Genomic DNA, 15,048 nt, shown 5'->3' on the forward strand with positions numbered 1-15,048 from the left:
GAATATATGCATCAGCTATATTGGTGTAGCTATATTGCAATCCTTATCTCTGTTTCTATCTTCATTTCATCGAGCTGTAATTAAGAAAACACAAGGATTCAGCTCTGATGACATCACAGGAAGATATATTCAAATTCAAAACACTCAATAATATGTGTGAGATTATGTGCAAAATTTGGTGTTTCTTTTTGTGAACTGCCCCTGTTGAATCGACAACATCATTGGTATGTATAGGAAATAGGGCTATAGGGGATTAAATACAATTATGAACTAAACCCTTTACATACATTGTTATCATTTCCCTGTTATATAGAATGGCATTATTGGTATTTCTGTAACTTTGGAATCGCTCCTTTGATTTCAAAAGACATACGCCACTAGTCGTTGGCATCTATGGAGTTCTAGAATTATTTTGATCCTCCAATAACAATGATTGCCTTCATCCGAGGGAAGCAACAGTTGTGAAGTTGTGATCAAGAAAAGAGAGCGGGGTTTGATGCTGATAACTGATGCCCTATATCCCCCTCTCTCATCTTATATCAAAATGCCATAACATTTTAATTTTACATTAAATATATGTATTGGACCTGTTGAGATTATACATATATCACAGTGACATTCTTTGATCGAGACAAATTAATCACACACTCTTTTGTGGAGTTCAACAAGTGTTTATTTAACCATCAGATTGCAACCTAAAGAAATGTGAATTAAAGAAGTTAAAACGAATAAAGGCCGTGAACACCTGAGCTACTTGGTCGTTCATGTTGATTAATCCAGTGCTGGAAAAATATGGCTGGATCCTGTTCTCTTCCGGTTCTCACCGGACGTTGGTGAGGGCACGCGGACGTCGGTGTCTAGTGCGCATGGGCATTGGACGTGAACGTTTCCGGCTCCGGCTCGCGCGAGGTTACATGGCAAACGAAATAATTCGAAAATACATCGTTGCTGTTTTCCCCTCGTGTAACCTGGGCCACAGTCTCACATAAAGATACAGCACACAATTTTCTTCACACGATTACACCGCAGTGATTGTGTAACCATTTTATTGACTACTCTGAAAGTTGGCAAGCAATTAACCTTGATTTGATACAGTAATTGATTCTATTAGACCATGTTGTACTGAGCACTGTGTTAACAAGCACACGTGAGAAGTTAAATGCAGGTGTTTCTACTGTGTTTCTACTGTGTTTTCCTCCTTCTTTTTGTCCTTCTTCTCGTCTTCTTTGTCATCCTTCTGTTCATCGTCCTTCTTGTCGTCTCCTTTGTTGTCTTTCTTTATATCAGCATTATCCTCTTTTTTCTCTTCACTCTTTGCTTCCCCTTCCTCATTCTCTTCCTCTTTCTCACCCTTGTCTTTGTCGTCACCTCCTTCTTCCTTTTCTTCTCCTTCATCTGCCTCCTCCTGTCCTTCCTCAGCCTCCTCTCCCTCTCCTTTGTCCTCTTTCTCTCCTTCGTCTTCAGTTGTTTCTGCAGCTCCCTCCTTATCAGCATCATCACCGCCTGTATCAAAAGAAACAAAGGGAATCTTTTGTTAATGTCAGACATCAACAGAGTTATTCAGACTATTTCCTCCTACAAATAAACATGTGTCATGAAACAAAGGTGCTGACCTTCTTCTTCTCCTTTAGTCTCCTCTCCATCTTCCTTCTCCTCATCTCCACCCTCCTCCTTCTCCTCCTCTTCCTCCTGTGCCACCTCCTCCTCCTCTTCCTCAGGTGGGCTGGCCTCCTCATGCTGTGCCTGGCTTGTGGAGACGATGTCCTCTGTGTTGAAGGTGGTGCTGAGGTGTGATAGGTAGGGGGCGCTAGAGCTCAGACTGGTGAAGGGTCGGGTGAAGGAGGGTGTGGCCGACAGGGTGTGGCTGTACATACTGGACATGCCCCCAGCCACTCCCACACTGAAATGAGACTCCTCCCCCTCGAGCAGCTGCCTGCAAAGGTGGAGATCATAGGAGAGACAGATGCTGAACACTTAGTAAACAGTAGTAGTGAAGTCAAGTTTATTTGTATTGTGTTATCATGGTTGCATGTCTCAGTGTGCTTCACAGGCCGACATACGACCCATCATATAAAGCTTTACATCCAGTAAAATAGTAATTATTCATTATTAGCTTTGTTGTTAACACTATTGTCTTTGATGCAGATTAGAATAAAAAAAATTCTACATTTGATAATGAATGGAGTCCAATTGATCTTGAATTCACTAAGCACCTGTTATCACGTTAGTACAGTGAAACATATTTCATTATTGCAATTCTTATTCAGGTAACATATCATACTCTTACCTATATGCAGCGATCTCAATGTCCAGGGCCATCTTAACATTGAGAAGGTCCTGATATTCCTTCAGGTAATGGGCCATCTCCTGCTTGGTGCCTCTTAGTTCATCCTCCAGCTGACCAATGGTCTCCTATATCAGGGGTTCCCAAACTTTTCAGGCCGGGGCCCAGAAAATAAGGCGTCAGAGAGCCGCGGCCCAATGCACATCGTCTGGCTTTTTTTTATTTTTTTTTGCAGGCGACCGATTTTTTAAGCCAAATATCACTTCAATCCTATTAAGTTAGTTCAAGTTAGTTATTCATTTATATGTGCTATTTATGAGAGGGCTAACTTGTTGCAAAATAATAATGATAATAATAATAGCCTCATTAAAATACTATTGTTGCTTCGGTTGTTTTCAGCGTTTTATGTGCATAATCTGTTATTTAGTTTGAAATGTTCGTTGAAATAAGTAGATTTTTCGTTTTTGTTTATTTATTAAGTTAATATAAAACCATATAGTCACATTTTAGAATACAATAGAATACAATTTTAGAATACAACTAGAAACACTGTCCTGGCCTGCTTCTAAGTTCAGTGGCCTGACAAAAAAAATTAAAATTAAAAAATTTAAAAAAAAAAAAAAAAAAAAAAAAAAAAAAAAAAAAATTTAAATCATCTCGCGGCCCACCCGTGGCTGCTCGCGGCCCACCTTTGGGTCGCGACCCCAACTTTGGGAACCACTGTCCTATATAGTAGGAATTAGAATGTGTCTTTAAATATATATATATTTTTTAAATAATAATAGATAATTAACTTGAGAAATCAAGTAGACATTTCTATATCATATCTTAAGCAGTTTTTGTTACCAAACATGTATATACAAAACGAAGAAATTATATAATTGTTTTAGGAGTTATTTGTATGAGAATCATGAAAGGTTCCTATTTTACATTCTAAATATGCTATTTTCTGTGGGGCACTTTGGGCTGCGGTCCAAGTGTGAAATGTGCTATATAGAAATTTAGAAATGTATTAGAAGTATAAGCCCCTTGAGATATGCTATCTCGTTTTCGAGGGGGTCCTTACATAGATAGCGTTATTATTATTTATTATTATTATATTGTAAAGAAAAAAATTGCATTGAAATGTCTGTAAGTCTCTACGAAATTGAAAATGAGGGTCATGACTTCAATTGTCCCTTTTGAGAATAAATAAAGGTTTGAAATGCTGATTCCAAAAACCAAAAATACACATAACGAAGTCATGCACCTGCAGTACCACTACTGACCTGCATGTCGACGACCTCAGCACTCTGCTTGTCTTCTACATCATGTAGCTGTTTCTCCAGAGACTCGTTGAGACCTCTGCAAGCATCGATCTCCAGGAGACAGGACTGAAGCTGACGCCGGAATTCTCCAGCCTCATCCTTGGATCTTTTAACAGTGTCAGTGTGCTGGGCAACGCTCTCTGTCAGGGAACCCACCTTCCCTCTGAACCACTCTTCAGCAGACTGCATGTTCCTGGCTGCCAGCCTCTCATATTGGGACCGGATGTCCTTCAGAGCCCCAGAGAGGTCTGGTGCAGTGGCCTTAGTCTCCACCGCCACCTGAGCCCCCAGCTTAACCTGGGCCTGGAGCTCCACCACCTCCCCCTCATGGATCCTCTTGAGGAACGTCAGCTCGTCCAGCAGACTCTCCACCCTCTTCTCCGTCTCAGCCCTGGCTAAGGCAGCATCGTCTGCCCCACGTCGGCCCTCCATCAGCCGGCCCTCTGCCTCCTCTCGAGCCAGTACCTCTTCCTCATAATGGGCCTGCAAGGTGCTGAGAGTCTGCTCCATGTGCTCCCTCTGTCCTAGGGCTGCCTGCTGCTCAGCCCTGGCCTCATCCACAGCGCCCCTCAGGGCCCGGGCCTCCTGCTCGTACAGCGCCCGCAAGCAGGATGGCTCAGTGTGCTTCTGCCTGAGCACCAGGAGTTCTGCCTCCAGGGCCCGGTTCCGATGTTCCAGGTCCCGCACACACTCAATGAATCCAGCAAAGCGGTCATTGAGGCCCTGCAGCTGGGCACGCTCTTGGGTACGCATAGTGCGGAACTCAGAGCTGATCTGGGCCGCCTGGCTGAGCTGCAGCTCCACGGAGGAGGAGGAGGCCCGTGAGGAGGAGGAGAGCAGCGCCCGGCCGGGAGAGGAGTACTGCAGACGGGAGGAGGAGAGACGGGAGGTGTGGGAGGAGTAGACAGAGTGGGTCATCCCCCTGGTCCCCACAGCTCGGGGGGTGGCCTCTACATTCCATCGTCGGTATGAGGAGGTGGCGTAGTAGGGGTCATAACCGATGCTGCTCATGGCTGTGTGTGATGTGAGGATAGGCTGCTCTCCTTCTCCTCTCTGTCATGTGAAGTTGTGTGAGGAGCTCAAGTTGAAGCCTGAACTGCTCGCTGCTGCAGTGGCTCCTGCTTATATAGGAGGAGGAGGAACTCTGATGCAAGTGTTTTATCCAAACACTGACAATGCAGGATCGGTAGGCTTACCCTGCAATAGAGAGGGAAGAGAGGAGAGAGAGAGAGAGAGAGAGAGAGAGAGAGAGAGAGAGAGAGAGAGAGAGAGAGAGAGAGAGAGAGAGAGAGGGAGACGGGGTGGGGTGCGGGTAAGGGGGGGAGAGAGAAATGTGGAGAAAGGAAGAGAAGAGGTGAGTGGGTGGGTGGACTACGCCCCACTTGTGTTTCACTGTCACATGTTTAGCAGGCTCAAGATTCAAGATTTAGTTTATTGTAATTTCTTTGTGTACTACCATAATTAAAAAACGAAATACTGTTCCTCGCAACCCAGAGCAATACCACAAGAAAGGATCAAATAGAAACAAAAATGTATATGCATATAAAATATTAAATCTAAAATATCTTAAAGCCAATTAGGATGAGGTACTAAAGAAATATACTAGGTCGACATATAAGACACTCAATCAATGATTACATAATTTATTTTTACATTTGGTCATTTAGCTGACGCTTTTATCCAAAGCGAGTACAGATTAAATAATTTAAGTGATTAAATCAAATCTGTTAGCAGCACAGTTAATTAAAGTGCGTTGGTAAGAACGTTTTTCACTTCAATGTTGGCATTATGTTGGGGGTGGGGGGGTCATAGTCTGTTCATAATCCAGAAACTGGGTAGAAACTGTCGCATCCTTCTGGATTTGGCACAGGCTGTCGAGGTGTAGGTGTATAGACAGATCTGCGAGTGTGGGAGCATCTAAGGTGCTGAGTCATATCCCTCCTCCTGGTCCAATCAATGGGCCAGACAACACTGCTCCTTCTTGCCATGCTAGCGTTAGAGCCTTGTATATATAAAGGAGGCACAGTAGCTATGGAGCTACAGTCGCTGTGAGAGCCATACGCTCTGCACCTGCACACAGACAGATGACCGGTTACGGCAGCTGCAGTGGCAACTCCAGCGGATTCCGATCTCAGTCCTGGTCCCAAGCAAATCCAGACTCCACGATGACGACCTCTTACAAGAGGAGCCTGAACCTGCCTGTGTCCCGTGCCTACAACTCCACAGTGCTCAGTTCTGCCAACAGAGTTGATTACAGTCAAACCTCAATTCTGAATGGAGACTACAGGCGCTCCAATGAAAAAGAGCAGCTCCACGGGCTTAACGACCGCTTCGCCGGTTACATTGACAAGGTGCACTACCTGGCGCAGCAGAACCTGCAGATTGAGGCAGAGATTGAGGCGCTGCGGCAGAAGCAGGTGTCTCGGACCCAGCTGGGTTATCTCTATGACCAGGAGCTGCAGGAGCTGCGCTCCATGTTGGAACAGATCCACCACGAGAAGACGCAGATACAGCTCGATACCGATCACATTGAGGAGGACACCCAGCAGCTTAGGGACCGCTTCGACGTGGAAGCCCGCATCCGGGAAGATACAGAGGCCATCATCCGTGTCCTGGGGAAGGAAATGGGCGACTCTGAGTTGGTGAAGTTTGAGATGGAGAAGAAAGTGAATTCGCTACAGGATGAGATCGCCTTCATCTGCAATAACCACGAGGAGGAGGTGAGCGACCTCCTTGCCCAGGTGCAGGCGTCACAGGTGACCATGGAGAGGAAAGACTTCCAGAAGGCAGATATCACCGAGGCGCTCCGGGAGATCCGTTCTCAGCTGGAGGGATACTCCAACCAGAACCTGCAGCAGGCGGAGAACCAGTTCCTGTGCCGCTACACCAAGCTCACGGAGGCTGCAGAGCAAAATAAAGATGCCATCAAGTCCGCCCGTGATGAGATAGCAGACTACCGTCGCCAGCTCCAATCAAAGACGGTGGAGTTGGAGTCTGTCTGTGGGACCAGGGAGTCGCTGGAGAGGCAGCTGAATGACATCGAGGACCGCCACAACAACGACCTGTCCAGCTTGCAGGTAGGAGAACAATTTAGAGAAGGTTATTATTGGAGCAGAATAGTTTTTCATCACATGCATAATGTGGATAACCTAGCCCATGGCTTATATATAGTAATAACTAGTATTAGCAGTAATCAACAACAATACTAGCCTACTACTACTACTACTACTACTACTACTACTACTACTACTACTACTACTACTACTACTACTACTACTACTACTACTACTACTACTACTACTACTACTACTACTACTACTACTACTACTACTACTACTACTAGTAATCATAATAATTGATTAAATATTCTCTTTAGTTTTCTTCAAGGTTAAAGCAGACTAATTTGGGTCTGGATTGATTTTATTTATTAAGTGCAACTCATATACAGTAGAAGCTTCTTCAATAGTTTCAGCTTTCTATAGGCTATTTAAATAGCCTATAGACACAGTTTCTATTTGCTGAACAAAAGGAAGGTGCAAACCTGCATGCAGACGCGCATCATGACATTTATACAAATGTAAAATTAAACATAATTACCTCACTCAGGGCAGTGATCAAATATATTTTTTACATAATGTGCCCTTCCTTTATCTATCCTTTTCTCATCACCCTGCCTTGTTCTCCTGCTCTGTTCTCCTGCTCTGCTGTCCTCCTCTGTTCTCCTGCTCTGTTCTCCTGCTCTGTTCTCCTCCTCTGTTCTCCTCCTCTGGTCTCCTGCTCTGTTCTCCTCCTCTGTTCTCCTCCTCTGTTCTCCTCCTCTGTTCTCCTGCTCTGTTCTCCTGCTCTGTTCTCTTGCTCACTAACGCATCACGCTTGGTGTTTCCCCAGGAGACTATTCACCAGCTGGACAATGAGCTCAAGGGCACCAAGTGGGAGATGGCGCGTCATCTCCGTGAGTACCAGGACCTGCTCAACGTCAAGATGGCCTTGGACATCGAGATCGCAGCATACAGGTATACAGGTCTCAGACCAGCACTTATACCTCTCCAAAAAGTTTAACTCACTCAGTTGTTTTGATTTGAGTTTAAAAAAAAATATTATCCTCATATGGACCTTTTAAAAGCCATTTAGAGCCAATTGCAAGTTCATATATATTAAATCTAACGGTTGTTTATGGGGGATCATCGTATGATTTGTATTTTTGTTTTCCCATCAGGAATCTCCTAGAAGGAGAGGAAACTCACTTCAACACGTTCCCTTACCGCCAGGCCGTCACCTCCACGGTCCACAAGTCTAAGTCTGAGTCCAAGCTGAAGGTCCAGCACAAGTTTGTGGAGGAGATCATCGAGGAGACCACAGTGGAGGATGACAAGGAGAACCTGGATGAGGCCCTGGCAGAGATAGCACAAGAGCTGTCTGCCCAACAGGGAGGTGGAGAAGATGAGGGAGAGGAGGAAGGAGAAGAGGAGGGAGAACATGGTGGAGAGGGAGATGATGCAGGAGGTGAGGAAGAAGAGGGAGAAAGAGAGGGCAGAGATGAGAGAGAAACGTGTGATGATGAAGTGGGAGGTGATGGAGGAGAGGAAGAGGAAGGAGAGGAGGCAGAAGTTGAGGAAACTGTGTTATGCTTTAAGGCCCCAGAGTCAAAGGCCTATCCTGACCAAGAGAAAGCAGGAGACAAAGAGGGCAATGGAGAAGAAGAGGAGGCAGCAGCAGAGGAGGATGAAGAGGATGGTGGGGATAAGGACGAAGATGCAGGGAGTGACAAAGGATCCAAAAGCGAAGATGAGAAGGAGGATGAGAGAAAAGAGATGGCAGATCAAGGCAAAAAAGCAGAGAGCGAAACAGATGAAAAGGCAAGAGACACATCAGACATGGCAGCCGTAGTCAAGACAGAAACGTCTGCTGAGCCTGAAGCCAAGAAGGAAGAGGCTAAAACAGAGGCTACAAAGTCTTTCAAATCTGAATCCCCTAAGATCGGATCGCCTAAGACTGAATCTCCCAAGCTTGGATCTCCTAAATCTGAATCTCCTAAGCTCAGATCTCCCAAGTCTCAATCTCCCAAGCTCGTATCTCCCAAGTCTGAATCTCCCCAGCTAGGATCCCCTAAATCTGAATCACCCAAGCTCGGATCTCCCAAGTCTGAATCTCCCCAGCTCGGATTGCCTAAGTCTGATTCTCCAAAGCTCAGATCTCCCAAGTCTGAATCTCCCAAGTCTGAATCTCCTAAGATCGTATCTCCTAAGTCTGAATCTCCCAAACTCAAATCTCCTAACTCTGAATATCCTAAACTCGTATCACCAAAGTCTGAATCTCCCAAGATTGGATCTCCTAAATCTGAATCTCCAAAGATTGGATCGCTTAAGTCAGAATCTCCCAAGCTTGGATCTCATACGCCTGAATCTCCCAAGCTTGGATCCCCTAAATCTGAATCTCCCAAGCTCGGATCCCCTAAATCTGAATCTCCCAAGCTCGGATCTCCCAAGTCTGAATCTCCCAAGCTTGGATCTCCTAAGTCTGAATCTCCCAAGCTCGGATCTCCTAAGTATGAATCACCCCAGCTTGTATCTCCTAAGTCTGATTCTCCTAAGCTTGTATCTCCTAAGTCTGAATCCCCTAAGCTCGGATCTCCTAAGTATGAATCTCCTAAGCTCGGATCTCCCAAGTCTGAATCTCCCAAGCTCGTATCTGCCAAGTCTGAATCTCCTAAAATCATATCTCCTATGTCTGAATCTCCCAAGCTTGTATCTCCTATGTCTGAATCTCCCAAGCTCGTATCACCTAAGTCTGAATCTCCCAAGATTGGATCCCCTAAATCAGAATCTCCCAAGCTTGTATCTCCTATGTCTGAATCTCCCAAGCTTGTATCACCTAAGCCTGAATCTCCCAAGCTCGGATCTCCCAAGTCTGAATCTCCTGAACTCGGATATACTAAGTCTGAATCTCCCAAGCTTGTATCTCCCAAGTCTGAATCTCCTAAGATCGTATCTCCCAAGTCTGAATCTCCTAAGATCGTATCTCCTATGTCCGAATCTCCCAAGCTTGTATCTCCCAAGTCAGAATCTCCCAAGCTTGGATCTCCTACGCCTGAATCTCCCAAGCTCGGATCTCCCAAGTCTGAATCTCCCAAGCTCGTATCTCCTAAGTCTGAATCTCCCACACTCGGATCTCCCAAGTCTGAATCTCCCAAGCTTGGATCCCCTAAATCTGAATCTCCCAAGCTCGGATCTCCCAAGTCTGAATCTCCTGAACTCGGATATCATAAGTCTGATTCTCCCAAGCTCGGTACTCCTAAATCTGAATCTCCTAAGCTTGTATCTCCTATGTCTGAATCTCCCAAGCTTGGATCCGCTAAATCTGAATCTCCCAAGTCTGAATCTCCTGAACTGAGATCTCCTAAATTTGAATCTCCCCAGCTCGGATCTCCTAAGTTTGAATCTCCCCAGCTTGGATCTCCTAAGTCTGAATCTCCCAAGCTTGTATCTCCCAAGTCCGAATCTCCTAAGATCATATCTCCTATGTCTGAATCTCCCAAGCTCGTATCACCTAAGTCTGAATCTCCCAAGATTGGATCCCCTAAATCTGAATCTCCCAAGATTGGATCCCATCAATCAGAATCTCCTAAGCTCGGATCTCCTAATTCTGAATTTCCCACACTCGGATATCATAAGTCTGATTCTCCCAAGCTCGGTACTCCTAAGTCTGAATCTCCTAAGCTTGGATCCGCTAAATCTGAATCTCCCAAGTCTGAATCTCCTGAACTCAGATCACCTACGTCTGAATCTCCCAAGCTCGGATCTCTTAAGTCTGAATCTCCCAAGCTCGGATCTCTCAAGTCAGAGCCTGAATCTCCTAAGCTCGCATCACCTAAGTCTGAATCTCCTAAACTTGTATATCCTAAGTCTGAATCTCCAAAGCTTGGATCCCTTAAGTCTGAATCTCCCACGCTCGGATCTCCCAAGTCTGAATCCCCTGAACTCGGATATCCTAAGCCTGAACCTTCTAAGCTTGTATCTCCTAAATCTGATTCTCCCAAGCTTGGATCTCCTAAGTCTGAATCTCCCAGTTCTGTATCCCCAAAGCATGAGTCACCTAAGGCTGATTCTACTAAGTCTGAATCCTCAAAACCTGGCTCCTCAAAGCTAGAGGCTCCTAAGACGGAGAAATCAGAGAGTGATTCAGCAGAAGTCAAGAAGGCAGAGAAGAAAGATGCTGCCATGAATGGAGATGTGGAGAAGAGTGCCTCTGAGGACTTGGGAAATAAGGATGAAGGGAAGGAAGAAGATGATGTCATCGCTAACAGGCTAGATGAGAGCCCTGTCAAAGAAGACCCTGATCAGAAGGTGGTGACAGTGGAGACCATCACCACTGGAGAAGATGGGGCCAAGCATGTCACCAAATCTGTCACCGTCACCGAGACACTCAAGGAGGTGGAGGACGTCATGCAGGAGAAGATGGTCTCCAGCAAGAAGACAGAGAAGCACTCCACTCACTCTATCAAGCAGGTGACAGAGACAGAGTGAGCACGCTTCAGCCAACCAACCCAGAGAAGGAGGACGAGGAGGTAGGGGCAGAGGAAGAAACAATGACAAACAATCAAACCAGAACTACAGTAACATAACACAAAAGGGGTGACAGTGGCTCGGGAGGTAGAGCAGTCCTCTAGTAAGCCAGAGGTTCCTGGTTCGATTCCCGCTCCTCCCAGGCAGCGTTACAAAGTGTCCTTGAGCAAGATACTTAACCCCTAACTGCTCCTGATGAGCAGGTTGGCACCTTGCATGGTTGCCTCTGCCGTCGCTGTCTGAATGTGTGAGTGAATGGGTAAAATGTGAGGAACAAACTGTCAAGCGCTTTAGATAAATGGTAAATGCACCATTTTCTGTTTACCAAATCATACAGCTAGAGTGATGTAATGAAGATAACCACTCTCATACATACATTACAAAGCTTAGAAAGAAGCCAACATTTAACATAACAAAAAAAGAATGCCTTTAAAAGCTTTAAATGGGCATCACTGCAGATGCAGTCGGGAGTGTGTGAGTGAGACATTCTATTATATTCTTTCTTTCTGCATTCACAGGTAGGCGTACAGGTGGGATGCGTCTGCATAGCTCAGGGGAGGAGAATCTCTTCCTCTCTTACACTATGTTTGTATGTATGGAATGTATAGTAAATATATATATGCGGCCATGCGGGTGGGTGTGAGAGTGAGAAATGTTTAGTAAGTACCCAAAAGCAATTAAAGCTTTTATAAACCTGAAGAAACTCCTAGCCTTAACCATGCTTTTCTATCAGTGTTTATTATGTTTACCTAATGAGTGCAATTGAAAAGATTTACTTGTAAATGTGCAAACATGCATTCTTGTATGAATGGGATGGACTTGAATTCTATTACCAAACAGAAATGAGGTGCTACTGTTTGCAAACCCATGTCTTTACTCACCATGAACGACTTCCCAACAGCATTTGCTCAATAAATGTCACACTAAAAAAAAAAAAAAAAAAAAAAAAAAATCAGTCTCTGATTGTGCTTTACTGTTGAAAAAAATATGTTGGCTACTTGTAGATACATTGGTCATAGACCCATTTCAAATACATAATTGTGTGTGTGTTTGTAGAATACATTTGTTGAATGATGGCTTCATTAAAGGTTGATTTAATTATAAGTAATTTATAAAAGATTTACCAAACCTGTATAGGAAGGTAAACTCATTGCAACCATAGGAATATTCCATGTAACCTGTGTACGGTCTTTCTGCATAAACTGTATCTGAACTGTATTAGAAAGGACTCCCTGTGTAGATTCTCTGTGGGAATTAAAGCACAATCTAAGCCCAGGGGGTGGTGCTCAGGTGATCATGTGATCAGCACCACCCAGGGGGCGGTGCTCAAGGGATGATATGATCAGCACCACCCAGGGGGCGGTGCTCAAGTGATCATATGATCAGCACCACCCAGGGCGGTGCTCAGGTGATCATATGATCAGCACCACCCAGGGGGCGGTGCTCAGGTGATCATGTGATCAGCACCACCCAGGGGGCGGTGCTCAAGTGATGATATGATCAGCGCCACCCAGGGCGGTGCTCAAGTGATGATATGATCAGCACCACCCAGGGGGCGGTGCTCAAGTGATCATATGATCAGCACCACCCAGGGCGGTGCTCAGGTGATGATATGATCAGCACCACCCAGGGGGGTGCTCAGGTGATGATATGATCAGCACCACCCAGGGGGCGGTGCTCAGGTGATCATATGATCAGCACAGGAGCACAACTCCTGGTATGACATGGCCTTGATTCCCTTATTTCTTGGAGCCTCAGACTCAGCATCTTTTTAAAAAGGGGTATGTGCCTAGTGCTGCATGGACCACCCAGCACGGTGCTCAGATGATGGTATGATCAGCATGGACCACCCAGCACGGTGCTCAAGTGATGGTATGATCAGCATGGACCACGCAGCACGGTGCTCAAGTGATGGTATGATCAGCATGGACCACCCAGCACGGTGCTCAGGTGATGGTATGATCAGCATGGACCACCCAGCACGGTGCTCAGGTGATGGTATGATCAGCATGGACCACCCAGCACGGTGCTCAGGTGATGGTATGATCAGCATGGACCACCCAGCACGGTGCTCAGGTGATGGTATGATCAGCATGGACCACCCAGCACGGTGCTCAGGTGATGGTATGATCAGCATGGACCACCCAGCACGGTGCTCAGGTGATGGTATGATCAGCATGGACCACGCAGCACGGTGCTCAAGTGATGGTATGATCAGCATGGACCACCCAGCACGGTGCTTAGGTGATGGTATGATCAGCATGGACCACCCAGGACGGTGCTCAGGTGATGGTATGATCAGCATGGACCACCCAGCACGGTGCTCAGGTGATGGTATGATCAGCATGGACCACCCAGCACGGTGCTCAGGTGATGGTATGATCAGCATGGACCACCCAGGAAAGTGCTCAGATGATGGTATGATCAGCATGGACCACCCAGGACAGTGCTCAGATGATGATATGATCAGCATGGACCACCCAGGGGGCGGTGCTCAGGTGATGGTATGATCAGCATGGACCACCCAGGAAAGTGCTCAGGTGATGGTATGATCAGCATGGACCACGCAGCACGGTGCTCAGGTGATGGTATGATCAGCATGGACCACCCAGCACGGTGCTCAGGTGATGGTATGATCAGCATGGACCACCCAGCACGGTGCTCAGGTGATGGTATGTGCCTAGTGCTGCATGGCCCACCCAGGAAAGTGCTCAGGTGATGGTATGATCAGCATTGAGAGAAATCAGTGTTTTTCAATGTATGTAATGTATATTGGGGAAGATGACAGCATCTAAAGGGGCCAGGTCAGAGAGGTCGAAATGTGCATGGTGACAGTGGGGGAGGTGGTTCAGAGGCAAGCAGGAGTCAGTGTGAGCAGCACACTGAGCAGCGAGCAGAATGTTTGCATTCCATCAGAACATCAACAGCTGATAAGAACTGCAGCAGGCACAGGAGCGAGGGAGAGGGTTGGACATTAATGAAACAGATGTTTAAAATGTGTGTTTAAGGGTTAAAGCTGTTGTCATGGCAGCGTCACATATTAACCAGAGGAGTGGCGGGCCTGTCGTTGCTATGGCGAGAATATAGAAAAGTAAGTTCTTTCCGGGTGTAAGTCAGACTAAGAATGACCGAGATACGAGCCACACAGAAGAGAAGAAACCATCAGAGACGCTCATCCCTCTCACCCTCGCCGGTGGGGGGGGGGGGGGGAATGCCACATCATCATTAGCTTCGGCTAACGGGAGAACGGTTCTGGCTAACGACAAGGCCTGAGCCACTATTGGACTGAACAGACGATAGCAAGGACAATACAATCTGATAACATCTGATTATGAGGTTTTGTTTTTCTGAAATAAACAACGTTTTACCAAGAAAGGTATTCCACTGTCAAGGGTCGAATTCTTACGAAGGTGGTGAATTATTATGGTTACGGGATTGCATTAGAGGGGAATGACGAAGATTATACAGCCAGTATGAGGAGACGTCCAAGAAACATCAAACAAACACAACGCAGAGTCAGTGGATGGAGAGATGATAACACAAGCCAAACAGACAAAGACGTGATACTGGCTGATTGATCAGAATCTAACAGTTGGTGCCGTTTGCCGGATATTTGCAAAAGATAGAATCTAACAGTTGTTGCCGTTGACAGCCGGATTTGCAAAAGATAAGAACAACGGAAAAAGACTTTTCAATAATGGGGCGACAGTGAACAACAGCCATCGTATGGGAGAATCAGTGGGAGAATCATGAAGCGAGGCCGGCCAAGCCGAGCGGTCATGAGGCGCGAACCAGCGCTGTAGGAGAAAGATGTGAGTTCACTTGCACCCACGGTTGTTTGATCTTTAAGCCAAATAAAGAATCATAGTGCATCCGTAAACATAATTAGTTTGAC

At 46.0% G+C, this 15,048-nt stretch overlaps 2 protein-coding genes across 2 annotated transcripts; one reads left to right on the forward strand and one right to left on the reverse strand.

The window, feature by feature from the left end:
* Positions 1–1,171: 1,171 nt before the first annotated feature.
* On the reverse strand, positions 1,172–4,602 carry LOC311237025 (neurofilament light polypeptide-like; the record flags this gene model as incomplete). The annotated part of the gene is made up of 4 exons (XM_084324832.1): positions 1,172–1,503; positions 1,614–1,933; positions 2,288–2,412; positions 3,553–4,602. The coding sequence occupies 4 exons, from the start codon at positions 4,600–4,602 to the stop codon at positions 1,172–1,174; spliced, it is 1,827 nt and encodes a 608-aa protein (XP_084180958.1).
* A 1,073-nt stretch (positions 4,603–5,675) lies between these two features.
* Positions 5,676–11,114, forward strand: LOC311237026 (uncharacterized protein; the record flags this gene model as incomplete). The annotated part of the gene is made up of 4 exons (XM_084324833.1): positions 5,676–6,668; positions 7,480–7,604; positions 7,808–9,275; positions 10,038–11,114. 4 exons carry the CDS (start codon positions 5,676–5,678, stop codon positions 11,112–11,114), a joined length of 3,663 nt encoding a protein of 1,220 aa, XP_084180959.1.
* Between the last annotated feature and the right edge of the window lie 3,934 nt (positions 11,115–15,048).

Source organism: Notolepis coatsorum, assembly GCF_963971535.1.
Source record: "Notolepis coatsorum genome assembly, chromosome: 11".
NCBI classification, from domain to species: Eukaryota; Metazoa; Chordata; class Actinopteri; order Aulopiformes; family Paralepididae; genus Notolepis; species Notolepis coatsorum.